The sequence below is a fragment of the Leptonychotes weddellii genome, chromosome 9 (genome assembly GCF_054177405.1).
Source record: "Leptonychotes weddellii isolate Sample4059 chromosome 9, ASM5417740v2, whole genome shotgun sequence".
Taxonomy (NCBI): Eukaryota; Metazoa; Chordata; class Mammalia; order Carnivora; family Phocidae; genus Leptonychotes; species Leptonychotes weddellii.
The window spans coordinates 7,764,901-7,792,111 of record NC_138377.1 but is presented as its reverse complement, the minus strand read 5'-3'; the positions used below and the strand labels follow the sequence as shown (position 1 = coordinate 7,792,111).

Genomic DNA, 27,211 nt, shown 5'->3' with positions numbered 1-27,211 from the left:
GTGGCTCAGTTGGTTAAGCGACTGCCTTCAGCTCAGGTCATGATCCCAGGGTCCTGGGATCGAGTCCCGCATCGGGCTCCCTGCTCTGCGGGGAGCCTGCTTCTCCCTCTCCCACTCCCCCTGCTTGTGTTCCCTCTCTCACTGTGTCTCTCTCTGTCAAATAAATAAATAAAATCTTTAAAAAAAAAAAAAAAAAAAGGCTCTCATGACTATTACTATTGTTTTGTGCAAAGGGACACGGGGACCCCAGGGCCATGCTCCCCTCTATCACGCCTTCCCCAGCGGGGCATTCTGAATGCTGGCTCTGCTGCTTCCCAGCTCCATGACTCCAGGAGTTCCAATTCTCAGAGTCTCAGCCATCACCGCCCCCCCCGCCAGCCCTTTGGAGACTGGAGACAGGACTGAATGGGGTCCTGAAGGCAGCAAAGCGCTCCTGAAACATTAACCGGGACGGCTCCTGCCATCGTTCCTGGAGCGCCAGTCACATGGGGTGGCAGGATGGCCACGTGACATCTTAAAGCCAAGCACTAGGACCCGTGAGCATGGCCCAGCTCTGTCTCCCCACATGAACCCGGGCTCAGCCGGAGTCCCATCCCCGGGGCCTGGGGCCCGCGCTTCCTTAGCACCTACCAGCAGGTAGCCAGAGTCCTTGAGCTTGGACTTGTACAGCATCCACTGGTAACGCAAGTCCTCCAGCTCGTTGGAGGTCTCCCTTGCTGGCCCGAGATGGAGGAGGTTCTCGAAGAGATGCTGACCTTCTGGCACCCGAGCCTCCAGCTCCTGTGGGGGAAAAGCAGTGTCACATGTGCCCTCCAGATGGCCCAGACGGCCCCACCGGGACGGTCAGCAGGAGCCTGTCAAATTTCACTTGAGAGGAGGCTGGCAGAGCCTGTAAAGTGAGCATCCCATCGTGCAAATCCACGGGCAGTCGCTTTCTGGAACAATACAGAATGACCTCCACGGTCACTTCCATCTCTGATGTTCTAGAACCAAGTCCTCTGGAGGGCTTGACATAAGAGTTGCCATCATTATAAAAAGCTATGACTTTTCTGTTGGCATGGTTAAGCCTGGGCGTGTGCTATTGGGATTGGGCAGATTATCTTCGGGACTCCTGAGCCGTAGTGATGTGGGGGTAAGAGTGGGGCTCTAAATCGGAGTGCATGGGTCTAAATTCTGGCTTTGTAGCCCTGCTTTCACCCCACCCTGCTCGTAGTGTGATACGGGCAGTTTGCTTAGCTTCTCAGAACCCACTAGAATGAGAGCTGTACAAGAGTAAGGAGGCTTAACCTGGGGCAATTGCAAGTCGTCTCTGATACGGCTGGAGTTGGGCAGTGATGGCGAGAAATGAGTCGTGGCCAAATGTGAGGTAGGAGGTCTGCGGGAAGGACTCCCTGCTCATAATCCCCTAGGTGATTGGACCAAACCTCGAGAGGACAAAGTATTAAAAACACTTAAAAGGCATCAAAGAGTTGGCAAGAGGGCGAGGCACATCAGGCTAAAATCTGGGAAGTGATGAAGCCCAGAGAAGTAAGCCCAGTGTTTAGGCCTGCTTTTGCCTGCAGGACACCTGCCGTTCTGGAAGAAACAGTTGTGAAACAGATCATGCTTTTGGCAGCCTCACTGGGGCTATGGAGACAAAGGTCAAGGTCTGGGCTCTGTAGGGGTGGAGACTCTCATAACCCGCTCCCCCTGTGGCTGAGGCTCCTAAAGGTGAATCCGAAATAAACTCACACCCTGTGTGGACCGAAGCCCACTCCAAGTCACCAGGAGCGCAGGGAGCCTCCAACATTGAACTTCGATTCCCTGGCTTCAGAACAAGAAAGCCCTCCTTGCCTGGAAGCCACAAACAAAATCCCCTCTGGAGAAGAGATGATCCTCAACCTCAAATGACCCCCATAATACCTCTATCACACATAATCAAAGCAGCCCCAGGGCGCCTGGGTGGCTCAGTTGGTTAAAGCAACTGCCTTCGGCTCAGGTCATGATCCTGGAGTCCCGGGATCGAGTCCCACATCGGGCTCCCTGCTCAGCGAGGAGCCTGCTTCTCCCTCTGACCCTCTCCCCTCTCATGTACTCTCTCTCATTCTCGCTCTCTCAAATAAATAAATAAATCTTAAAAAAAAAAAAAAGCAGCCCCATACATGCAAGACACCGACAACAAGAACAGGCAGAAACAACACGCAGAAAAAACGTTCCTAAAATGACTTAAGATATTAGAATTATTAGACACACTCGTTATTAGACACACTCGGTAAAACAGGTCTCTTTACTAGGCTCGAAGAATTAAAAGCCAGGCTTAAAAAGTTCAGCAGGGATCTGGAAGCTACGAAAAGTGACAGAGTGGTATTTCAAGAGAACTGGGTAGAAATTCTAGAACAGGGGAATATAGTATCAAAAGTTGAAGGCATAACAGACATGTGTAATAGTGAATGAGACACAGCTAAAGAGAGAATTAGTAAACTGGAAGGTAGGGTAGAAAAACTCTACAGAATGCAACAGGAAGAGACTTGAGGATGAACAAGACACAAGAGAAGGGAGGAGACATAGAGCCCACAGTGAGAAGGAATACCATGTTTCAGCAGCAACACAGAAGGAGAGGGGAAGAGAAACAAGGCGATATGTTAAGAGGCAATAAGTTAAGAAAGTATCAGAGAATTTTCCAGAAAGACTCTAGACCACAGATTCCAGAATCCAGATGAATTCCAAATAAGAGAACTGAAAAGAAATCCAAACCCTAACATATCATAGTAGAACTGCTGAGAAATTAGGAAAAAGACAGGTAGGCTGGGGCTTGGTTGAGAATGACCTCATGTGATATGCTTAAGGTGGGGGTGGGGTTGGACTCTATACTGAAAGGTTCTCATCAAGGGAAGAACAAAGCCAGATTTATGATGCTGAAGGTCACTCTGGCTGCAGAATTGAGCTGTGACCTGGATGGGGGCCCAAAAGGAAGGAAGGAGGCCAGCTGAGAACCTACTGCCATAAATCAAGGTTAGAGATGGTAAGTACCTAGATTAACATAGTGGTAGCAAGAGGGTGCAGAACAAAACACACCCAGGAGGTGGAATCCAGGAGGGGTGGGGGACTATTCAGATGTGGGAGTGGAGTAGAAAGAAGACTGGTGGTAGAAGGATGGCAAAAATGACAACGATGCTCCCATCCCACCTCCCCCCGCCATATCCATTCCCTTTGTAATATGACCTTGAGTCCTTCCCTTCAAGAGGTGGAGTCTGTTTTCCCTCCGCATGAATCTGGCTTGGCCTTGTGATTTTCTTTGTCCAACAGAATACTGGACAAGTAATGCGGCAGTTCCTACTCTAGGCCCCAGAAGCCTTGGGTGCTCCCACTCGCCCTTGGACAATGCCTCTGCTACTAGAAACCTGGGCTGCCCCACAAGAGGAGAAGAGATGTGTGGTCCATCTCATGCTCATCTCCAGCAGCCTGCCAACCCCCAGAGTAGAGCCACCCAGCCAACCTATAACTGACAGCAAATCAGGGAGCCCCACAAAACCAGAAGCATTGCCCCGATGGGCTTAGCCTAGATTGCCAAACTTCTGAATCATGAGTTAAATGAGCATTTGCTGTCTGAAGCCACAAATGGTTGGGATGATTTGTTACACAGCAACAGCTAACTGATTTCAGAGTCGTGATTAGTAGTGATATTTTCCAAGTTGGGGAAATACAGACGTAGGCTGAATGAATGAATGGTTCTTCTAAAATACATGAACCAAAAAAGTTTAAGAACTGTTATTTATACACAAATAAAAATGGCTCACAAGCCATGTGTGTGCTCTTTTTTTTTTTGAAGAACTCCCTGGTGGCAAACCCGTCCACGGGGGCAAACCCTGTGGACAGAGGGCCTTTCCGTGGGAACAAACCTGTAGCTTCGTTTCCCTGGTCTTCAAATCCTTGGCGGTGGCCGTTCTCATCGCGATGATTCTAACCAGCTTGGCATTTTCCACCTCTAACCACTGCTCGAAGTCCCTCAGGAGCTGGGAGAAACCTTCATGGCTGCCGTCTTCCTGGAGCGGGTTTGCCTGAAGGAACACGCAGCAGCATGACCAATGCATCAGAGGTGAAACAGCCCCCTGGGCCCGCATCCCGGGGGTCTCCTCTGAGGTAGAGGGTGGGGATGAGGATGCCCAAAGGTAAGGAGAGAGGACTGGGTGGGAGGGGGCACGTCTCTCCATTCAGTGTGGCCACGTTAGGAGTTTAATTCTGATTCAGGTCCGGGGGTCCTGCGGGGTTGGGGTGGCCCAGGGGGTCAGTGTGGGCTGGTGCTCAGGGCGCCCTGGGCCCCCCGGGGCTGTGCCGCGGGACCTCGTGGATGGGTGCCTGCAGACCGCGCAGGATCACTGCACTTTCAGCCCCGAGCTGCTGGAGCTGTGACAGTGGGTCATCGTGGTCACCTGCTGTCTCCTAGTGGCAGCCACCACCATTCCTTGCCAGGATGGCTATAACGGTGGTCACCCTTGCACACACCTGTCCCTCTCCGGGTTCTGCAGCCAGAGGGAGCCATCTAAAATGCAAGTCCGTCCAGCAAGGCCGTCGGTGTGGCCCTCTGAGAGCCTCAGTCCTGGCTCTGCTGGACCCCATGCCGCCAACCACCTTCCCGCCAACACCCCCACCCCCGGAGCCCGAGCCCCAGACACCTCTTGACCCCTGGCACTTGTGCTCTCTCCCTCTGTGTGTCTCACACCGTCTCCTCTGCACGGGACACACCCCTCCTCTCCTCTCCCTGACTCCCGCTGGGCCATGAGGATTCCCCTACGTTTTCCCAGGAGGCCTTTGCTGTCTCTGAACTGGGTCCCCGTCTCTCTGCATCAGCTCCTACAGCATCTGCCCTCTGCCCCAGCCCACTGCCCTTACTTAACTGCCTGTGGTTCCCACTTCCTCGCTCCTCAAAATGCGCTCCGAGGCCTAGCAGCCCGGGCGTCCCCCTCCAGCTTCAAGAAATGCAGAGTCCTGGGCCCTGCCGAAGCGGGATCTGCGTTTTCCTACGCGGGGAGCACACTGCAGTGTCAAGAGGCTCTGCACTGGGGTCTGCGTTCCTGCGGGTCAGAAGCGCCTCCGCTTCGCCCACAGCTGGCCCCGGCCCCGAGCGCAGGCGTCCGGGGACAGCCACGCTCGGCAGGTGATTCGGGAAGGGGCAGTACAAGAATACAGGGGAGACTGAGAGATGGCGTGTGGCTTCTGAAGAACGAGGAGGGAACGTCTTTGCAATGCTGTTCCTTGTTTTAAAAGCCGTCAAGAGAAGGGATGGACACTAGGTCATTAGGCTAGATCTTTTGGACAAAATACAGCTTATGGCACAAAAAAGGGACCCAGCCTGCATGACTCAATCCGGGGCCAGCAGGAAGCTCTCAGCCCTGTAGGGCCGGCTGGCTACGTCTTCTCCGAGGGGTGAGGACCTGTCTGCCCGAGGGACGCTTCTGACCTTCCCTGTGGCCTGGGTCTGGGGTCTCCAGGTCCCTCTGTGCCGTGGCACAAGGAGCAGGGACAGGTTCACCCAGGATGGGACGTGGCCGAGTCCTGAGCTGAGCGTGTGGCCCCTGGAGGGGAGGGGGCTTTGTTGAAGACCACCCCCCGCATCCCTGACTCCGGCCCCAGCCTCCCAGGGCCCAGGGAGCCCCACTAGGCAGACGCACCTGACGGGGACGCCTGGAAACAGGATCCATGGGATCGATGAGAAACCCAGCCTTCGGGATGTTGTTGGTGAAAATCATTTTCTTCCCTGAATCCACTTCCGTCTTTTGCAGTTGCCGGTTTCTGATGAGGCTAAAGAGACGAACGACCGGCCCAGTCACTGCGGTGATGCAATGGGGACTCACCAGGTCACCGGGGCATCACGTGGCAGGAGCCGATCTTTCGGGTCGACTATCCTTCGGGTTTGTCAGAACGTTCCCCAGGCACGTGCATTCCCAGTTTCCCACTGGAGACCCACCTTATGCTGTCATTAAAGTGCCTATACCCATCGATGCAGGCGAGGCCCAAGCCAGCACGGGCTGGAGGCTCACCCCCCGCCGCCGCCCCGCTGGGGCACTCCCCGGCTTCTACTGCTCCCACTAGAACTGTCCTTGGGCCAGAGCGGAGATGCACGGAGGCACCTGGCGCCATGCTCGGCACCCAGCCGAACTCCAGCCTCCTGTTCTAAGGGCACCACTGAGCTCTCCCCTGCATGGAAAGGGGGTGTTGCCTGAGACTAGGCTCAGAGCCGGGGACCCCCTCACATCAGCAGGCTTTCCTCCAGCTGCCTCAGGGCCTGCCACGACTCCATCAGCTCCTCTAGCTCCTCCTGGACCACGGCAGCCCCTTCCGGAGAAGACTTCTTCATCACCAGCTGGCCGTGCGCTTCGACCAGGGGCAGCTGGGCCTCCTTCTCCGGGAATTCAGCCAGCAGCCTCTAAAGGACACACATGCGAACACGCAGCCCCCACAGTGAGCTCTCGGGGCAGGGGTCTCTGCTCCCCCGTGTGGAATCTTTGGCCTCCCAAGCCTGCCTTCTGGGAGGCAAGTGAGGGAACTGGGACAGCCACCTTACCTCGACTTTGACCTCTTGGGACTGGGCGTCCCATGGGCCCGCATCCTCCTGGTGTGATTCCAGCTTCTGAGTGACCATGGCAATCCACTGTCGCAGCTCCAGCAGCTCGTGGTGGAAGGTGCAGTGTTCCCGCACACTCTGCTGGCTCCTGTCTGTGAGATCCTGTAGCACAGCCCCGGGGGGCCCAGGGCGCTCTGAGCGCTGGCGGCCACTGGGACTCTGGGCCCCTCCATTCTGCAGGACCCCCGGACCTGCCCTGGGGCAAGATGCCCCCCCGCCAGGGCTCCCCACCCAGCAGGAACACAAGAGGTGAGTCCTCCCTTCTGCCCAGGACAGGGAATTTATTCTGGAAAAACCAACTCTGGTTTAAAGTATCTCTAAGCCTGTCTTAACTTTTATAGATGGTACCATGTCTGGATGAGGGTGTGGGCAATCGGAGCTCCTGCCCACCGCTAGTGTGGGTATCAATCATACCCCACTGGGGGAAACCCTAGGTCAGTATCTACTACAACTGAACACAGGCATCCCTATGACCCAACCATTTCACCCTGGGTGTCTACATAACAGATACAAATATATTTTCACCAAAAGGCATGCATGTGGTGTTGCTTCTGATAGCCCCAAACTGGAAACTACCCAAGTGGCCATCAACAGAAGTATGGATACGTATGTTGAGGTCGCTTCAGACAGTGGAATATTTTACAGCAGCAAGAATGAGCAATCTACGCAACAATCTAATACATTATGAATGAGTGGACAGCTAGAAGCCAGAGACAAAAGAAAACGTTTCTGATTCAATGAAAATAACGTATAAAATCAGGCAAACCCAATCCATGGTGTTCCAAGTTGAAAGTCAGGTGCCAGGAGTGGTGGGCAGTGACCGTGGGGGGCATGAGGGCCTTTGGGGGCTGGGTGAAGCCACTATTATTCTGTGATTCTGTGTCATGATCTGGGTACTGGTAATGGGGACAGTTTTAAAAAATTCATCAAACTACACACTTAGATGTTTGCTTTTCTGTATCTGATTATACTCTGATAATTTTTGAAATGGTCTTGCTTTCCCCGCCCCTCCCCCCCTCCTCTGGGTCAGCCACTCTCAGCTCTCTGAGGCTGGGGCCTTGTTCTTCTGTCTTCAGGGAAGGAGGGCCCCTGTCCTCCTGGTCACCCAACCTGGGGCCCTCTGAGCCCTCCCTCTCAGCCCACTGCAGAGCACTCAGACCCCAGGGTCTCCTGTGATCCCTGGCAGAGGCCACCATGGGCCCTGCCCTCCTGCATTCCAGATGCTGGCTGACACCATTGGACGCCAGGCCCACTAGAGCTGGGGACGCAGAGACAGTGCATCCCATCTTCCTGCAACAAACCAGTGACCAGAGCCTGAAGAGTCACCTAAGACTCTTCTCCACAATGTCACCACCACCACCACCCCTCCTGTCCCCTGCTCACCAGCTCAGACCCCATGCTTTCAATAGCCTCGGGTCGTTTAGGGGGGTAGGTGCCCCCCAGGGGGAGACAGGAGGATCACCTGGGCTGTGGGGGAAGGACTTATTAGCACTTATTAGATTTAAAAAGCCCTGAGTACCACAGTAATAAAAGGGGGGCACGACTTCTTTGAAGAAGTATGTAGACAATAAATGAAGAGTCACGAGAGCATTGGAGTATCAGCATTCCGCCAGCATTAGTTCATCTAGACCTTAGGCATCACTTAGATCAATGGGCATCTACAGGTGAAGCCGTGTTTCCTGGAAGCTCACGGGGCGGGGCGGGGGGGGAGGGGGGTTTGATTGTTGTGACAGTGATGGGGCAGGGATGACACCTGCAGATACAGTAAGAGCGACAGGTGTTGCCATCCTGCTGCCCCACGGCCTGCAAGGTTTCCTCGTGCCCTGCCTGAATCCACAGTGCTGAAAACCCTGCCCATCATGACCCGAGCTCGGACGCTTTCCCCAGATGAGGGACAAACACAGAGGTTTCTGCAGTTCTAATAAACATGCTGATTTTTCCAGGAATGCCTCTATTTCGTCAACTGATGGAAGACTGTGCTTTGGTGTGACTGAAACTTTACCAAAGGTTGTTCACGTTTTCAGAGAATCTCATAAAGTAGAGGCATTTCGGCTGTCACCCAGGCGGGGCGCATCTTCCTGTGACCACCTTCAGCGCTTACATGAAAGACAAGCATTTTATTCTAACTTGCCCTTTTTCTTTCCTATTACAGGAAGGGCATTACATGCCATTCTTAAATTGTGTGGGTCACTTATACTCTCTCTGAGTTTCGGGATGGCATGGGATGTTGGGAACATTTGTTATTAAAATAGGCTGGGTCCGGTAGAGTGGAGAAGCCCACCTTAGACTAAGTTTTCTTGAGGAATGGCTGCCTGACAGCCGGCTCCACAATCCCCAGGGTACTCGTGACAAAGGCAGACCCAGGCCCCCATCTGAATCAGCCACTGAAACTTGTCCTCAGGCCAGTTTTGAAGAAGCCTGCACCCCATTCCATTCCCAGGGCTCAAGGGGCCATCAGAAATGTGCGTACCCCACGGAGCCCCAGGCGGCCGCTAGAGGGCACTGCAGAGGAGGCTCCGAGCAGCCGCCCTACAACGTTCAGTTGCCCTTAACACAGCCAATGCCCACTGCACCCCAGGGCTGCTGTGGGGAGCAGAGCAGCCTGTTCTGTTCCTTGGCCTCCTGGCACACCTGGATTTGTATCTGAACCTGCTGCTTTGCTGACTCATGGTCCATCTACCCACTAGAATATAATCCCCCAGGGAGCAGGGGCTTTGGCTGTCTGGCTGGGGCCCAGAACACTGCCTGGCATACAGGAGGCGCTCACTAATCATCTGCTGAATGAATGAGGAAGAGAAGAAAGGAAGGGAAAAAGAAAAATGGAAAGGTTTGAAGGAAAAAGGAAGAAAAGGCAGAGAAAGACCCCCGGAGTGTAGGATCCCAGGTGCCCAGGTTTACCTCCAGAGACCTCTGCAGGGCCTGGTAGTCGGTGGAAATCTGGTCCATTTTGTGCTGGTGGCCGGGGTTCCCTTGGACGAGAGGCCTCATGGCCTCCATCTGTGCCCCCAGGTCCAGCGCCTCTTCCTGCAGCCCCTGCAGGAAAAGCGAGTGTGGCTGTCCTGTTTGCCTCTTGTCATTGGAGCTGATCAGGGTGGGGGGCGCCTCTGAGTGGGGGAGCTTGGGAGGGTCCTGGCATGATGGGGCTACCCCACCCCGAGAGCTGCACCATATGGCCATCTGATGGGCCTCCTCTCAGAGCTGGTGAGATTTTTAAAAGGAGACAAAAATATTCTGGGACGGGGCGCCTGGGTGACTCAGTCTGTTAAGTGTCTGCCTTTGGCTCAGGTCATGATCCCAGGGTCCTGGGATCAAGCCCTACGTCATGCTCTCTGCTCACCGGAGAGTCTGCTCCTCCCTCTCCCTCTGCCTGCCACTCCCCCTGCTCGAGCTGTCTCTCTCTCGTTCTGTCAAATAAATAAACAAAATCTTAAAAAAAAAAAAAAAATTCTGGGACACCAGCCTGGAAGGCATCTCTGGGGAGCAAACTCCCATCTGAACTCTTACTTGATGACCACCTCTCTTTGTGAAGAATCACACCCCAACTTGAGTTTCAAAGCCCCCGAATGCACCATTTTTAATGTCTTCCCAAGAACCCTCTTAATGTATGCATGAGCTATGCTGGAGTTTTAAAACAATTGTATCGCACGCATTTAAAATCTTGCAAGCTCCTTATCAAGCCGATAATTATCAACAGTCAGCCTGTGTGCAGTCTGCATGTGTTTTAAAACATTTATTCTTACTTTCAAAATCCGATTATTTAACTGGACCTCTGTACTCATGAGGAACACTTAGCAAAGCAATTTAAAGAAAAATGAATACACATGTTAGACTTTGGAATCACAGAGTAAACATCATTTTGTTGGGCTCCAGAATCCGCAGTTTGCAGGTACTAAAGGTCTCTCAGAGGCCAGAAACCACCAGATAAATCAGCAGCGATTCAGACGAAAGGTCAGAGCTCAGGTGAAGGGGCTCGGTGGTGGCTGTTTGGCCAGTTATTGCTGCCGGAGGGGAGCTGCTTCTGGGCGCAGCGGAGAACCCGAGCCAGGCCACTCGGGCCCCACCAAGCCCTTACCTGCAACCTTGAAAGCTGGGCCTGTTTCCCAGGAAGGTCCTGCTGAAGCCCATTCTCAGCTTGGACCCTGCCATGGAGGTCTGAGAGCTTCTTCTGGAGGGGCTTAAAAGCAGCCCCAAAATCTTTGTGTTGGGCCAGCAAGCTCTGCGGAGACACACAACGGGCAGCACAGAAATTAAGAAATTTCCTCACAGGCACCTTGTACAACCTGCCACTCACAACAATACGCTCTTTCTTCAGCCTTCTCCTGGCTGTCTCATACCCAGTCAGGCATCACCCCCTCCAGGAAGCCTTCCTGGAGCCCTTGCGGGGGTTGGACGCCCTCCTTGGAATCACCGTGGGGTCCTCACATGACGGCTGTTCTGCTCTCTAGTACAGAACTACATCTCGTAACACATCCACACCAGATCCCACCAGAGGCCTGTTTTTGTAAATAAAGTTTTATTGGGACACAGCCATGCCCACTCCTTTACAGCTGCTCTCCGGCTCCAAGGGCAGAGCTGGACGAGCTGCCGCAGAGACCCTCTGCCCCACTGACCCTCAGATGTGGGCTGAATGTTGGCTCCTTGGGTGAGACGGATCCCAGATGTGAAAGAAGCTCCCGGTGAGTGCCCGGCCCCTCTCAGAGCCCCGTGAGCAGCTCACGCTCAGCTCATGTCTGTTATGTGAAAGAATACACTCCCCATCACCCGCCACCTTACACCTTAACTTCGGGGTCGTCATTCAGAAATGTGTTCCTAATAATATTGGTGTTCAGCTCTATGGTGGTTTAATTTTACAGGCGATTTTCTCTGCATTTTCTCCTTTGACACCCGCCCCCACCCTTCTGGGGAAGCCAGTTCTGTGTGACAGCGGTGTAGAGGGCGGCTTGGAGGGGGGCAGAGGTGGGGGCGGCAGGTGCCTAGGACACCAGTGAGAAGGCTCGCTCGTTCACTGCACCCGGTGTACAGCCGAGGAGCTGAGGCCGTGGGGACAGAGGGAGAGGGCAGGCCACCCAGCGGCCAGTGGTGCAGCTGAGGCAGGAATGCAGGTCGCCCCCCTCCCTCCCAGGAAGGCCCGGGACACCCACCTGCAGCTTGCTTTTCCTCTGCAGAAGGCTGTTGTGCAGCAGGTCCCGGTCCCGCACGGAGCTCACCACCTGCTCCAAGAGGGCCGCCGCTCTGTCCTGGCCGAAGATGCTCCTCAGCAAGTCTTTCTTCAGCTGCAGCACCGTCAGCTGCTCCTTCAAGCGGGAGCTTTCGGCCAGGGCCGCCTACGGCAGACAAGGCGTCCGGTGAGTCCAGGGCCCCGGCAGGGCAGGCCCGGGCTGGGAAGCTGTCCAGGAGCGCATCTGTCCTGCTGCACGTGCCCGGGGGACGCACGCCTTTGTGCCGGGGGTGGAGACGGCGGCAGGGTGCATCAGGGAGGCCCTGCATTTCAGGGTCAACGCGATTGCTCTCTCGCCCCCCACTTCCATCTTATCACCAAAGCCTGGGCAAGAACTCCACCTCCTCCCTAGCCACCCCCACTGCCACTGTCCGGTGATCCTTTCCTCAGTGACCCCCCCCACCCCGCATCACCGACAGCAGTGGGACTACCCCTGGGAGTGATGTTTAGGACATTCTGAAGGGGCTAGTGGCCTAGGGGAGCATGGTCAGTGGGAATTCAGGAAGGCCCCCCAGAGGAGGTGACACGTGCATGGAATCGTGATGTGTAGGAGCTCGCCAGGTGAAGGAAGGACCTAAAGGAGACTTATGTGATGAGTAGCTGGCTCCCACGCAGCCGGAACTCAGCACAGCCCAGGCCCCACCTCCTCCAGGAAGCCTGCCCTGACCACATCCCCAGCCTACACTCCCTCTTCCCGCCCCAAAGCCCTGGGCCGAGCCTCGGGTTCCTGCTGCTTAATTCGCTGCTTGGGGTAAGCACGTCTTGCTGCTCTGAGGGCCCAGGGGCCCGGAGGCCAAGGGTCTTGTCTTTAGCTGGCCAGAGTCCTTCCATTTTATACGTGTGATGTTGCTGAGATACTGAGCTAGCTACAGAGCTGGGAAGGAAGAACAAAGACCCCCAGCCAGGTAGGTAACTATAATTCAGGGCACAAAGTGATCATTTCCCTTAAAGTTTCGACGGAGCCCTATGGGTGTTCAAGGCAGAGCTGAACACTCCTGGTTGGGGAAATCTGAGAAGGCTCCCTAGAGGAGGCAATTTTGCCAGCAGCCCTGGGAGGGCAGAGAGAGTCCCCGGAGGAAGGGCAGCACAAACATGGCGGACACAACTGAACTGGTTTAACCTTCCCATGAAGGCATGTGGCTTGTGATCAGCCAGAGAGAGGACAAGCCTCTTTAGGGAGAAGGTGCCCTGCACTCCCTTTTCAGCAAACCTGGACACAGGAGTTAAGAATTCGGCCTGGCCATCGTGAGTGTGAATTCCATACTAGCTGGGAGGCCTTGGGTAGTTCTGAGACTCAGTCTCCTTATCTGCAAAAAACAGGCGTAGTCACACCCAACTCACGGGGCTGTATGAGGCTGACATGAGGGGAGGCCTAGACAGCATTTAACATGGTGCACATCCCACAGCGCGCACACACTAACAGACGGCCCTTCTCTGCTAGGGTCATTACACCAGCTCTTACGGGATGAACTGTGTCCCCTGCAAAAAGATATGAAGTCTTAGCCATCATCCCCCACAACTACCTCCGAATGTGACTTTATTTGGAGATAGGGTCTTCACCGAGGTAACCAAGCTGAAATGAGGTCACTAGGGTGGACCCGAATCCAATGTGACCCATGTGCTTATTAAAAGGGGAAATCTGGACCCAGACACACACACGTGGAGGGAAGAGAAGGGGAGAAGCTGTCCATGTGACCACAGAGGCCGAGATTGGAGGGATGGGTCTACAGGCCAGTGAACACCAACAACCACCAGCAAACACCAGGAGCTAGTGGAAGCAGGGAAGGCTTCTCCCCTAGAGGCTTCAGAGACAGCATGGCCCTCCAGACACCCTGATCGTGGCCTTGCCGTCTCTGGAACCATGAGAGAATGAGGTTCTGTTGCTCTAAGCCACTGAGTTTGGGCACTTTGTTACAGTCACCTCTGGAAACGAATATTTCAGCCACGTCCAACGTTGGGACCTAGTAGTGTCTCAGTTCTGGAGGAACTTTGCAAGTCCATAGGCTACTCTGAGGCTAGGTGTAGGAGCTGAGCCAAGATGTATCGGGCTGGCAGCTTGAGCTTAGCCCCTGAAAGCCATCCTTCCTGGGAAAGCCTGGTGAGCATAATCCAAGACATGATCCCAGCAGCAAACAGCATTTAAACATGGACAAACCCAGTCCTGCCCACTTTTCCAAAACACTGCTCTGCGAAACTCCTGTCCTGGGAGTCCTGAGTCACATTCTAGGAAGACAGTACCTCTCCCTCCTGCCTGGTACAGGTCCTGGTTAGCTTTCTGCTCCAGTGAGAAGGACAGGACGGAAATGCAATTGTGATCCAGCGGGAAAAGCACCTGCCGCCAAGTCAAACAGACCGGGGTCAAAGCCAGCCCTGACACTCAGTTGCTGTGTGACCTTGAGCAAGTGCCTTCCCCTCTCTGGGACACGGTTTCCTTAACAGTCAAAGGATAATAATAAAATTGTCTTGCCTTGCCTGCTTCATAAACCTGTTCCCAGGACCCAGTGTGAAAGCAGGAATAAGAATATAAGAGGAGAGGCTAGAACCCACCATTCTGGCCTCAGCTCTGCCTCTCAAGTGGCCTGACCTTGAACAAACGCCCTAACTTCTCCCTGGCTCCGGTCCCTCATCAGCAACATGAGGAGGAAAATGATGGAAATGGAGATCAAAATCTGTGTACATAGGTATTCAACATATAAAACTGATGACAAGGAAAACTGGAAACAACCTAAATATTGTAAGAATGGAAAAGCATATTATGCAGCCATTTAGAGTGATGACTTTTTGGAAACATTTTATCTTTTTTCCTTAAATTTGTAGTTGAAGTATAATAGACATATAACATTATATTGGTTTGAGATGCACAACATAACGAGTCAATATTTGTATATGCTGCAAAAATGATCACCACAATAAATCTAGTACCATCCGTCACCATAGAAAGTTAGAATTATTTTTTCCTAATGACAATGAGAACTTTTAAGATTTACTCTTTGGGCAATTTTCACTATGCATTACAATATTGACAATAGTCACCATGCTGGACCTGACATTCCCATGACTTATTTATTCTATAACTGCAAGTTTGTACACCTTGGACCCCCTTCACTCATTTTGCCTACCCCCGACACCCCGCCCCATTGGCCACCATTATTCTGTTCTCTGTGTCTACGAGTTTTGTTTTGTTTGTTTTTTGAGATTCCACATAGAGGTGGGATCGTGTGGTATTTGTCTTTCTCTGCTTGACTTATTTCACTTAATATAATGCCCCCAAGATCCATCCATGTTACTGTAAGTGGTAAGATTTCATTCTTTTTTATGGTTGAGTAGCATTCCATTATATATGAGATATATATATATATCACATCTTCTTTCATCCATTCATCCATCAGTGGACACTTTGGTTGTTTTCAGGCCTTCACTATTGTAAATAATGATGCAATGAACATGGAGGTGCAGATACCTTTTCGAATTAGTGTTTTTTGTTTTCTTTAGATAAATACCCAGAAGTGGAATTGCTGAATCATAGGGTAGTTCTACTTCTAATTTTTTGAGGAACTTTCATACTGTTTTCCACAGTGGCTGCATCACTTTATATCCCCACCAACAGTGCACGAGGGTTCCCTTTTCTCCATATCCTCACTAACACTTGTTATTTCTTATCTTTCTTATCTTTTTGATACTAGCCATTCTGACAGGTGTGAGGTGATATCTCATTGTGGTTTTGCATTTCCCAGATGATGAGTGATGTTGAGCACCTTTTCATATGCCTGTTGGCCACCTGTATGTTTTCTTTGGAAAAATGCCTATTCAGACCCTCTGCCCAGTTTCTGCTGAAAAATCTGCCTATAGTCTCCTGAAGGTTCCCTTGTACGTAACACATTATTTTTCTCTTGCTACTTTTAAGATTCTTTAAGTTTCGACATTTTAATTATCATGTGTCTCGGTATGGGTCACTTGGGGTTCATCTTATTTGGAACTCTCTGAGCTTCCTGGGCCTGGATGTTTGTTTCCTTCCCCAGGTTAGGGAAGTTTTCAGTCTTTACTTCTTCAAGTAAGTTTTCTGCCCCCCTTTATCTCTCTTCTCCTTCTGGGACATCTATAATGCAAATGTTATTCTGTCTGATGTTGTCTCCGAGGTCCCTTAAGCTATTTGCACTTTTTAAAATTCTTTTTTTCTTTTTGCTGCTCTGAGTGTGCTCCAGTACCCTGTCTTCTAGATCACAGATCCCTTCCTCTGCCGCGTCTCTTCTGCTCCCGAACCCTCTAGTGTATTTTTCAGTTCAGTCACTGTATTCTTTGGTTCTGTGACTTCTGTTTGGTACTTTCTTGTATTTTATTTTATTTTATTTTATTTTTGTTGAAGTTCTCGTTGTGTTCACCCATTCTTCTCCCAAGATCAGTGAGCATCTTTATGACCATGACTTTGGACTCTTTATCAGGTATACTACTTATTTCCATTTCATTAGGGCTTTTTTTTTTTTTTCCCTGAGGTTTTATCTTGCTCTTTCATTTGGAACATATTCCTTGTTTCCTCATTTTGCTTAGCAATCAATGTTTGTTTCTATGTATTAGGCGAAGAAGCCACCTCTCCCAGTCTTGAAGGAGTGGCCTTGTATAGGATATTAAACTTATTGCTCAACCTTGCCCTAGCTCTTGGTTGTCTCTGAAACTTTTGTGCTTGTCTGAGCAGCCTGTTTTTGTTTTTTTTTTTAACGTAAGCTTTATGCTCAACATGGGGCTCGAACTCATGACCCTGAGCTCAAGAGTGGCATGCTCTACCGAATGAGCCAGCCAGGCACCACCAACCTAATTTATTTCTAATAGCTCCCATTGTTGAGGGAGTACCAAGACCTGCCAGTGTGTGGGAAAAAGGAATCAATCAACATCCAGTTTCAGGCTGATTAGAAGCCAGACTCTCAGGCAACAGCTCTTACGTGAATATATATAGTTCTGTGGGACCGCAATTGTAAACCTTGCTGGTCTCCAGGCCAGGTGATCTGGAGGTGTCTGTCCCCTGTGCCAAGAAAAAGCTCAGATGTGCCAACTAAAAATATCAGAATATACAACTATATAACATGATCCCAAATATGCGAAAATTGTCACGAATTATTTAAGGCTTCTGTCTACTGGTGACCATATTGCACAGAAATGGCTAGATGGATTTTCATCAGATATAAAGGGTATGGTATTACTTGGGATTGTCTGAGCTAAAATTGATTTTTCTGACACATGTAAAATCCTCAGGGCTCCCCAAAGTGAATTTTACATGTATTGAAGGGCCTCCCCAGAAATACCGGGTTGGATAGAAAATGTGATGTTGTGTCCCTCCACATGTTAACAGTGGTCCTAAGGGCTTGTGGGATTTTGGGCGTTTTTTGTTTCCTTCTTCACAAATCTTTACATCTCCAAGCAGGCACGACTTTCATAACCAGAATGAAAATTAATATAAAATGAGGCTTATAATCTGATACTCTTTTGTGTCTCCTCCCACTCAGTATGTCTTAGACTCGCTGGACCTGAAAGTATTTTATGGACGTCAGAGCTCCACAGGATACCATCAGGCAGTGTTGACAGGCTAATCAGAGCCTGCCTGTTGATGGGCAGTTGTGGTAGATGCCACCGTCTCCTCACCCAACATTCATTCCTCCTTCTTGCTCACCCAACAATGAGCAGTGTGTCTAGATGGCAAAGTGCCCAGTCACAGGTGTCGAAATAAATTTCTAGGGTCAAGATGGGGCTGCTTCCACCCTGGATGCCAAGCAACAAGTGAAACTTCCAGGTAAGTTTTGAGTTCTCGTAAATGCTCTGCTTGGCCAGAAATGCATTATATCTAGTCTGCGATCCCCAAACATCAAGCCAACTCTTGGCCTTCTCAACCCAAACAAAGCTGGCCATTGGCCAATCAGATATTTTCTATCTGTTTTTTCCTTGTTCTTTATTCCGTATCCTATGAAACCTTCTGGCCGTCTGCCCCATTTTGCAGTTCTCCAAAAGGAGGCTGTCCACTTCATGAAGTGTTAAATAAAGTTTGTTCGTATCATCTAAATTGTCTTCTTTGATCACATTTTAACACAGGGTTATGTCTATAATCCATATAAGCTGGTCCTGGCAATCCCATCATTCTCAGCCAGTGATTGGCCGAGGGACAGTCATGTGACCTGGCCAACACTAGGTAAGGAATCTGCTTGGGCTTCTGGGAAGGAGGGTTTGCCTCCCTGTTCAAAATGGTGAATAGAGAAAGCCCTTTTTGCCCCCTTGCTGTTCCTTCTTGAACAAGATGTTGTTCACGTGAAGATGCAAGCTTGCTGTGGTGGCAGCCATCTTGGGGCCATGAAGGGAGATGTGGCTTGGAGCTAGAAAGAGCCTGGGTCCTAGAAGATACTGCTGAGCTATCAAGCCAGCCCTGAACCACCTGGAAGCCTCTGAATTTTAAGCTGCCATTGGTCAGAATTTCTGTCACTTGTCACATGCATCCTAACTGATACACATGCAGTAAAGGTAATGGCCTCATATGTTCTCCCTTAGAATTGCTCATGCTTCCCCCAGAGGACCATCTGCAGGAGGATCCTGGAGGGAAAGGGTGTGGGAGGGTCAGTACAAAGTCCTGCGGTCCACCCAAGAATTGAGGATGACCTTTGTCACTGATAACATTTCCTGTGCCAACTCAGGACTTGCCAGGCAGATGCAGCGAACTCTACCCAGATTCCTGGAGCACCCAGGAACACGCCTGTCCCTGGAAGTCGGGCTACAGTGTCATGTCTGGCTGGGGGCCTCCCTCCTCCCCCCCGGCCCCGCACTGGTCAGCCCTCCTGGCGGGACCTGGTTACCTCGATCTGGGGCAGGAAGGTGTGAATGGAGGGCAGGTCTGGCAGGCTGGCGGTAACATCCAGGAGCCTCTGGGCCAGGGCCCTCCACAGCTGCAGATCCTGCAGAGGCCGCTGGAAACGCTGCCACAGCTCCAGCCCTGTGGCATTGCGAAGCTTGGTGCTCTTCCCCTTCATGCTGCAAGGGGGAGAGAGGGGTCAGTTCAGAACTGAGGCCTCTACCGGGACCCCGAGGGAGCCCAGCGCACACTATCCCCATGGTGGGCTCTCCCCCATCCACACGCTGCTGGGAGTGGCCGTGGGGCCTCAGAGGTCTCCCCGTCTGGATTAACGTGCACTGGAAGTAAGCCAGTTCTCAGACAGACTTGCAGCCCAGCCTCATGACCAGAGAATCTCAAGCCTCGAAGAGGAATCATGGAGCCCCTAGCCTGGTACTGCCTATCCCCAGGCACCTCGCAGGAGCTAAAGCAAAATCGAAGAGACCATCACCCTGGGCCTTAATAATTTCTAGAAATAATCTCTCAACTACAACTTCCAGTCATAGGGAGCCAGCACATAAAACCTCAACAAGAGAAGCTGGATCCGGGCCCCTGCTCCGAGGTATAGACACACAGCAAGGGGGAGGCCCCCAAGTTCATTTGGAAGGAAGCTCTGTATCAGGCGGAAGGACGCAAGGTGCTCTGGATACGTGGACAGTTGTGCTGTGTTCACAACACCTCTGAGGCTCATGGAGCAAAAATAGCTACAGGTTGCAAATTTACACTGTGCTCAGCTCCAGCGCGGGTGGATCTTTGATCTGCTGGTGTTTGCTGAGCTAGACCACTGGAGCCCCGGCTCTGCCTGAGCCCAGGGGCCGAGGCGGAGGTAGAGGCTGGTCTGAAGACAGGCTCGGATGCTGAGTCAGCACCATCTGCAGGCAGCGGGGTGGTGTTTGTCTACTGAAGAGCCCTCCCTTTGGGCCATTACGTGGTGGACGCCTCCCCACTGTGATGCTACACAGAGACGGGATGGAAGTCGGTGAATGAGCCACGCCACATGGAACAAAGCTAAGTCCAGTCCTCCTTCTGGGAACAAAATGCCAGGGGTTGAGGGCGCCAGAATTATGTTAGAGTTACCAGGTGTGATGGCCTTCGATGAGGTCAAAAGACCCTTTGAGTGTGAGGTTCAAGGCACAGCCCGAGTCCCACCTCCCTCAGCCCGGATACCTCTGGAACTCCTGGAGGGCAGCGACCACGCTGTCGGAGAGAGGCTGCGGGTTACGGGAGAGGGTGATGAGCTCCTTCAGCTGGGCCTGCAGCCGGGCCACCCGGGGCTCTTCAGCGACCAGCGCTGTCCGCGTCGCCTACGACACAGGGACAAAACCAGAGGGGCGTGGGAGAGTCAGTGACCGGGGGACGAGTGTGGCAGGTGGGAGTGGGCTAGCCTGGGAGAAGCCCGTCACCCAGGGCAGGGACTGGGGTCTCCGGAAGCTCAGCCCTGCTCTCCCGCTCTGTGCCCTGACCTTGGGATTTGCTCTCACCAAGGTGGTTTTTCTATTATCACTGACCTCAGTGTTGTGCTGAGGGCCCGCACCTAATAATACAAAGAACGAGTATCTTGGGAACACTGCACCACGCTGAGTGCTCTGGGTGTCCCATTCACTGAAGCTGGGCAAAGACCCTAGGAAGTAATTCTCCGTGTCCCCATTGTATACCCAAGGGAACTCTGGCTGAGAGTTTCCTGACGGTTGCAGGGCAAGTAGACAGTGGACCTGACATGGGAGCTGGGCCCTCTGGCTCTTAGACTCTGCGGCACTAAAGGAAAACAACAATCTAAGGTGCTTTGTGAATCTGGTTCGTGTTATTGGCAGGCCGAGAGGATATTTCCCCTGAGCACTCTCGAACCACTCCACTCGCTGGACTGCATTCTGACACCAGACACAGCCCTTTCCTGCTGTCCTAGGAAGTGCGGAATTTGACCTTGACCTTGATGCTTGCTCGGCCCGTGCTCAGTAGGAGGTGAGATCAGGTAGTGTAAAGGGCTGGGCTTTGGCATGACACAGGCTGTCCGGGAAACCCCCTCGACCCCTTCCTAGCTGGGCAACCCCGGGCTGTTCCCTCATTGGTAAAATGGGGCCACCCCCTTGACCAGGCACTGGGTACAGAGCAGGAGCCTAGTCGTGCCCCTCCCCAGCTGCCCACCACGCAACCTTGAGCCTTGGTCCAGATCCTCCACTCACAGGGACTAGTGAACCAGCCAGCCTCAGTCTTGGGCGAACCACAAGTGAACTGGGACCAGCGTGGAGCTCAAGGGCGCAAGCTCAGATGGATGGGAGGCAGCCGCTAGGGGCAGGAGGGAACACCGTATGGGCAGCGGGATGCGGAATCTGTCCACATTCAATCATGAAGCAAATGTAATGAAATCCGTACAAGTTTTCATAGAAGAGGAAGACACAATTGGTGTGTGTGAACTCGCAGTTTCCAAACCATTCACAAGTAAGCCCCGCACACCCGCTCCCAGGAAGGCTGGCCACGCTGTGGACAAGAGACACTTGGCCTTCTGCACCCATGATGTGGGCATCTTGAGTTTCTGGATTGCTGGGATGCCCGGGAGGGGGGCCGTGTGAGGCAGCTGTGGTCGACGCTGCGTTAGCCACAAAACCGCTCTGATTTCAACCTCAGGCACAAAAAGTCTCCCTGAAGCCGATGAATGGTCCTGCCTGGTCTGCAGGGGGATGCCACAGATCACTCCCTGGCCCTGTTCTCTGTGGGGGAGGGTCTCGGGACTGGGACTGAGAGATCAGGACATCACGGCCAGCCTGAGCTCCGATGTCCTCGCTCCTGGTCCTTGCCTCTCACTGTGCTAATTTGCTAAAGCTGGGAGTCTGAGCTGTTACAGCGGGTTAGAAGCATGTGCTCTAGAGTTAGACTGTCTAGGTTCAAGTTCAAATCCCTGCCTCCACCTGTAGGGTCATAACCACAGGCAAGTCTTCAACTCATGAGTGCCTCAGTTTCCCCATCTATAAAAGGGGATCATGGCAGTGCCCCCCCCCCCCCTCCGGCAGAGGTTTGTCCAGCACTCAGCACATTGCATGCCAGGTAAATAATAACCGGACTGTGTCGGTTTGAAGGTGAACACGTGGCTCTTTCACCTGGGGTCCTGACACTACCACCTTCTCTGAAGTAGGCCTGTTTCTCAAAAGAGGGAACAGTCCACATTTCCTTCTTGGTGCAAGATGGGATACGTGCCCTCTACCTTTCCCCTGCTCTGCTGGGCCACGGCTGCTCCCGGCCGAACCAGGTGGGTTTCGTGGGCCTCGTCCCAGGGCACCCCGCCACTCCGAGGGCTGGGTTGGAGCAGGTCAGCTGTGTGTGTGCCTGCTTCCTCCTACAGAACGCATAGTAAGTGCAAACAACAACCGTGTGAATGCTCCCCTACGAACAAAAGTCAGAAACTCCACGCTTCCTTTCATTGATTGCGGTTAGTCACAGCTTGACTGTAATTGAGAAGACACTGGAACCAGGTGGGGCAGAGAGTTCGTAGGGAGGTGGTCAGCCTCCTGCCTCAGGACAGGCTTCCCGACACACAGCCGGGCGCAGGCAAGGAGCTCTCATGATGGGACAGAGGCAGGGCTTTCTAGGCTTTCCCTCCCGACTTTGTCCTCTTTGAGAACCGGCTTTGGCAGGTGCTATGCCAAGCACTTGTTAAGCTTTCATGGGTTCATTCCTGTTCTGCATACAACTGAGGTTTAAAGCACCTCTCCCAGGACCACGCAGTTAGCAAGGAGAGAATGCTGGACCTGCGCCCAGGCAGTCTGACCCGAAAGCCCCCGCCCTTGACCCCTGTGCTCTCCACCTCCACCTGCGCTGAGGCGGACAGTCCTAAAGAGGAAGCACGTTCCCTCTGGGCAAAGGTTGTCGCTGCAGTGGAATCTGGGCTGCTACGAGGCTCAGTGAGCCCTAAACACTATGTGCCTTGTTTCTACCCACACAAAAATATTTTTGCAGATGGGCAAGCATTAGAAGGAAGAGAAAAAACAGAACAACAATGCAGACTGGAGGTGGGATCTGGGTAGTTTTTCTTTTAGACATTTCCCCTAATGGCACTAATGTGGAGCTAACCCAATGAGTTAGTAAGTAAAGATAGGAGTGGGGGAGGATGTGAATCCTTATTTAGAAATCTCTCTGTCCATAAGTCAGACCTCCTGAGTGTGTACACGGGTGGGAGGAAGGCGAATGCACTCTGCACGCTGTGTCTGGGTGGGAAGCCACCCCACCCTCCCAGGATGCGCATTGTCTGCTGGGTCTCCCCCGAACCCCATCATCTCTACACTGAAGAACTTTCCCTCTGACCTAACTCTCCCTGTTCTGGGCTCAGGAAGTCCACCCCACATCCCACCACTGGGCAAGGGAATGGCAAACTCAAAGCCAATCCACCTCTGGTCTTATTTACCCTCTGACTCATCGTTTGATCCTGGGGATGTTGGGGGTGGGGGGAGTGAAATCTCTCCAGGCCTCAGTTTCCTCATCTGCAAAATGGGTACAAACACCTAACTTGCGTATTACACCCAGGGAACTCAGGTTACCAAAGATCCAGGGAAACCAAAGTGAGTGTACTTAAGGCTTAGCTTGATTCACGCCCCCTGCCTCCCCAGGCAAGGGAGCTCCAAGTGGTGACGCCCCGAGGCACACAGGGCACCTGGACGGTCCATGTCTTAGCCAAACGCTGCTTACCGAGTAAAGTCTCCAGCGGGCCACCAGCTCGTCCTCGGTCCCCGCCTTTGCTGCGGGCTCCAGGGCCTCCTTGGCCAGCCTCTGGAGGTCCTTCCTGAACTCTCCCAGCTCGGCCTCCAGCTGCTGCCACTGCTGCTCACAGGCCCCCATGGACCTAAGCAGGCCCTGCAGCCGCTCCTCCTCCTCCTTCCAGAGGACGCACAGCTTCTCCAGAACTCTGCGCATGTCCTCCAGTCCCTCGGTGATCCTCTCTGCACCCAGAGGAGAGGTGTTCTGGATGATGCCCACAGCCTGTTCCTCCAGCCTCCTCAAGGACTTCTCACCCTGGGGAAAATCATCGGCGATGTCCTAAAGGGGGCAGGGGGGTGGGGCGGAGACGGAGAAATGCATGAGGGGAGAGAGAAAAGATCTGCTGCATTTTCCCGAGTCCCGGGGAAGGTCATGCTAAACACCCATCCCTGATTCCCAGGTTAGAGTCCAGGGCGCCTTTCCAAGGAGTGGACTGTCTGCCTTCGTAGCATTGACTCGCAAGGTGAGGACAGAATTCCCTTCCGGTGTCTTTTATAGCCATTTGATTAAGTCAAGGAGAAAATCTCTGTTGGGTCTATCTTTAACCCTCTCTGACGTTTGTTGATCTTCCTTTTTAACGAGGACGGAGGCAGCCTCAGGCCTGGAGCCTTCGGCTGGCAAAAGTATGGAGCCAAAGAGAGCCTAGTGACCCCATTTGGTTTCATTATATTTATTTTATGGTTCTCTACAAATTAGGAGTGCTGGTTTTCCATTCATGACAATGATGTAGATTTTCCCTTCAAATAAAATATTCATCCACTTTTAATTAAAAAATTTATATAAACACCTTTAAATCTATTTTGTTTGAAAGTGCCTTCAAAATATTTCACTTTTTTATTGAACTGTCAACGCATGGAGTCAAGTATATAGATCCTAAGCACTACTGTTCAGATGGTTTTGAGAAATATTCACACCCGTGTAGTCCACACTGTGATCAAAATGTAGAGCATTTCTAATATCCCAAAAGCTTCTAGAACTCCACATATCTGAAATCATAGAATATATTAGCTTTGGAAACTGGCTTCTTTCAGCAAAATGCCCTTTAGATTCTTCCATGTTGTTGTATATATTAGTACTTTATTTTTTTTATTGTGAGTAGTATTTATATATATATCTCCTGTTCATATATATATATATTCATATATATCTATATCGATATCTATATATATATCTCCTGTTCCACGATATGTTTATCCAGTACTCTGCTGATTAAAATCTGAGTTTGCTTTCAGTTTGGGACTATGACAAATACGGTCTGATGAACATTCTCATACTAGTCATGTAAGATGTTTTTGGGTCATTATTCACTGATTTTTTTAAAAAAGAGTCACCTTAAGTACAAATATGAAATAAATGGTACAGGGGCTGGATATCTATGGCAAAACTTATAATGTGGTCCTTGAATTGCTGACGGTAACTAACACTCCCTTTACAGAGGACGTCAGAAGCTCATTCAAGGTCACAGCCATTCAGGAAGGCCAGAGTGGACCAAGCCTCTCACCACCGCAGGCCTGATGCCTACACCAGGGTTCCTTACCCGAGGCATTCTGACACCTGCAGTGGGGTCACTCCATTGTGGGGGCTGCTCTGTGCATCACAAGATGCGTCGCAGCATCTCGGGCCTCCACCCACTAGATGCCATTAGCATCTCCACCCCCTGCTGTAACCACCAAAAGGTATCTCCAGACATTGCTGGAATGTCCCCTATTTGAGACCCACTGGTCCAGACCACGCTGCCCCCGCCTTGGGTTTCCAAATGCCCTGCTGGCTCAGAGATTTCCAGAAAGCAGCAGAGGCCCCAAACATATTGCACTAGATTCCATGCTTCTCATGTGGGGTCTGTGTGCCGTGGATTTTTGTATCTCGTGGCCCCCAGCACACCCTATTAAACAAACGACAACACAGAGCCCCCATATCTGAGCGTTTCCTCAGTGGCCCCCTCTGACAGAGACACAGCCCAGTTTACCTGCAGCATGGAGAGACGGTGCTGGGTGGACAGTCTGCAGCTCCGTCCCACGCAGCTGCTCACCTTTTCCACCACTGCCTTCAGCCACAACTGGAACTCGTCCACATCTGCCTGGAAATGCTCATGCTCCCGGGTCATCTGCTCCAGCAGACTCACTCTGTCCTGTGGGACAATCCAGGAGAGTCACCACCTAGGAAGGTCCCCAGCCCAGAGCGCCCCTGGCCTTCAAGGCCTGCCTCTGTGTGTGTGTGTGTGTGTGATGCAATCAACCCTCTGTCCTTTTGCCGAAGATAAAGACATCCCCAGATGCTCTTCTCTACCTTATTAGAGTCAACCAAGAAACTCTTGGTCAAAGCATGTCCACACTGGGCCTGTCAACGACATGTTTTCCTGCCATGTCCTGGGGGTAGCATTCAAGACGGGGGCATTGTAACAACTCCTGCTACACAAAGTGATCACTGGAGCACTCGCCAAGGTGCCAGGACCGCTCGAGGAACTTGAGGTGCATTACCATCCCATTGAGCTCTCCTGCCCACCCCATCAGCTGACACTATTATTATTATCCTGGTTTGACAGATGGGGAAACTGAGGCATGGAGCGATGCCTCAGAGAGCACTTGCCCCAGGTCACCTGGGTAGGAGAGCACCAAGATTCAAACCCAGAAGGCAAGACTGGCCCAATGGCATTTGTGCCCCGAGCCAGCCGTGTCTGCAGGGCATGCAAATAAGCAGCAGGCTGCCCCCATTTCCTCACGGGTATGGTGATGTTGCTAGCATGAGCTGGAGCCACCTCGCTTTGCAGACAATCCCACTCTCGCTCTCACCACTCAGGGACAAGATGGTGTCCTGAGGGCGGCTGTCATGGGGAAACAGCAGTGTCCCTGTTATAAGACCTGTGCCCCCAGGGACTCTGTTTCTCAAACATATCCCTGATCACACAGCCTCATTTCTCTAAAGCCCTCCATGGCTCCCCACTGCCCACAGGCCCAGATCTCAGTGCTGCAGCCTACGGGTCAAGGGCAGGGCCCTGCGGTCAACACCCTGGGCTCGGGAGCCCACTGCCCACAGCTTGAACCCTGGCCTGCCTCGTGCCTCCGTCTCCGCACCTGTACATACGGTTAATAATAACAGTCCCCCACCTCATTGGGGTGCAGTGGGATTAAATGCAGAGCTCACACAACCCCAGAATCATGCTGGGCAGCTAGTCAGCACCTAATACCTGTGAGCCTTTGATTCCTGTCACTTGCTGTTCCCTGTTCTCTCGTCACACGAGTGGGAGTGGGCAGGTGAGCAGCTCCACCCAGATACACTGACCCCCAGGCCCCACCTCCTCCGACTTGGCCCACTGCCCCCAGGCTCAGTGAGCAGCCTTCCCTCTGTCCTGTGCTTTCCTCCTGGCCTTGCCCACGCCTTGTCATCCGCCGGGGGAGCCAAGGGCTCCCGACGCACCGGGCTCTGGTTGACTTCCTCCCCAGGCCCCGCGCAAGGTGGCTCTGTGAATGAACGCTTCCCTAAAGGCAGGGAGAAATCAACACGGAGTGTGGCTAGCAGAGAGAAGTTTTCAAGGAGAGCCAAGAAGAGCGAAAGAGGGGACTTCCTTTTCATAAGCACACGCTATGTGCCTAGAACCCTGGAACATGGCAAGCACGATCTTAATTTTCCCAATGATGCCGAGCCCGCCCATTATGCAGATGTCCAGGCTGATGTTGGGAGGTCACGTAACTCTTGAAGGGCCTTCTAGACAAGATTTCAAGTGGCCAGTGCCCAATTCCAAAATCACGGCTCCGATCCAGAGGTGGGCTGACTAGACAGTGGGTGTTTC

The 27,211-nt window shown here is 52.3% G+C and overlaps 1 protein-coding gene across 6 annotated transcripts in view; it reads right to left on the bottom strand.

The window, feature by feature from the left end:
• The window catches only part of SYNE3 (spectrin repeat containing nuclear envelope family member 3), a 103,781-nt gene that overhangs the window by 27,947 nt on the left and 48,623 nt on the right, over nucleotides 1-27,211 (bottom strand). For all 6 annotated transcript variants that reach the window (XR_014148305.1, XR_014148307.1, XR_014148308.1 and 3 more), the window contains exons 5-16: nucleotides 25,391-25,552; nucleotides 23,356-23,703; nucleotides 19,849-19,985; nucleotides 18,647-18,821; nucleotides 11,743-11,925; nucleotides 10,674-10,817; nucleotides 9,500-9,634; nucleotides 6,542-6,703; nucleotides 6,231-6,403; nucleotides 5,649-5,778; nucleotides 3,879-4,037; nucleotides 631-780 (exon numbers count right to left, since the gene is read on the bottom strand). Coding sequence is in view for 2 of the 6 variants with exons in the window: in XM_081829987.1 (XP_081686113.1) it covers nucleotides 631-780; nucleotides 3,879-4,037; nucleotides 5,649-5,778; nucleotides 6,231-6,403; nucleotides 6,542-6,703; nucleotides 9,500-9,634; nucleotides 10,674-10,817; nucleotides 11,743-11,925; nucleotides 18,647-18,821; nucleotides 19,849-19,985; nucleotides 23,356-23,703; nucleotides 25,391-25,552 (2,058 nt within the window). In the remaining 4 variants the exon portion in view is untranslated. The remainder of the gene's footprint in view (nucleotides 1-630; nucleotides 781-3,878; nucleotides 4,038-5,648; nucleotides 5,779-6,230; nucleotides 6,404-6,541; nucleotides 6,704-9,499; nucleotides 9,635-10,673; nucleotides 10,818-11,742; nucleotides 11,926-18,646; nucleotides 18,822-19,848; nucleotides 19,986-23,355; nucleotides 23,704-25,390; nucleotides 25,553-27,211) is intronic.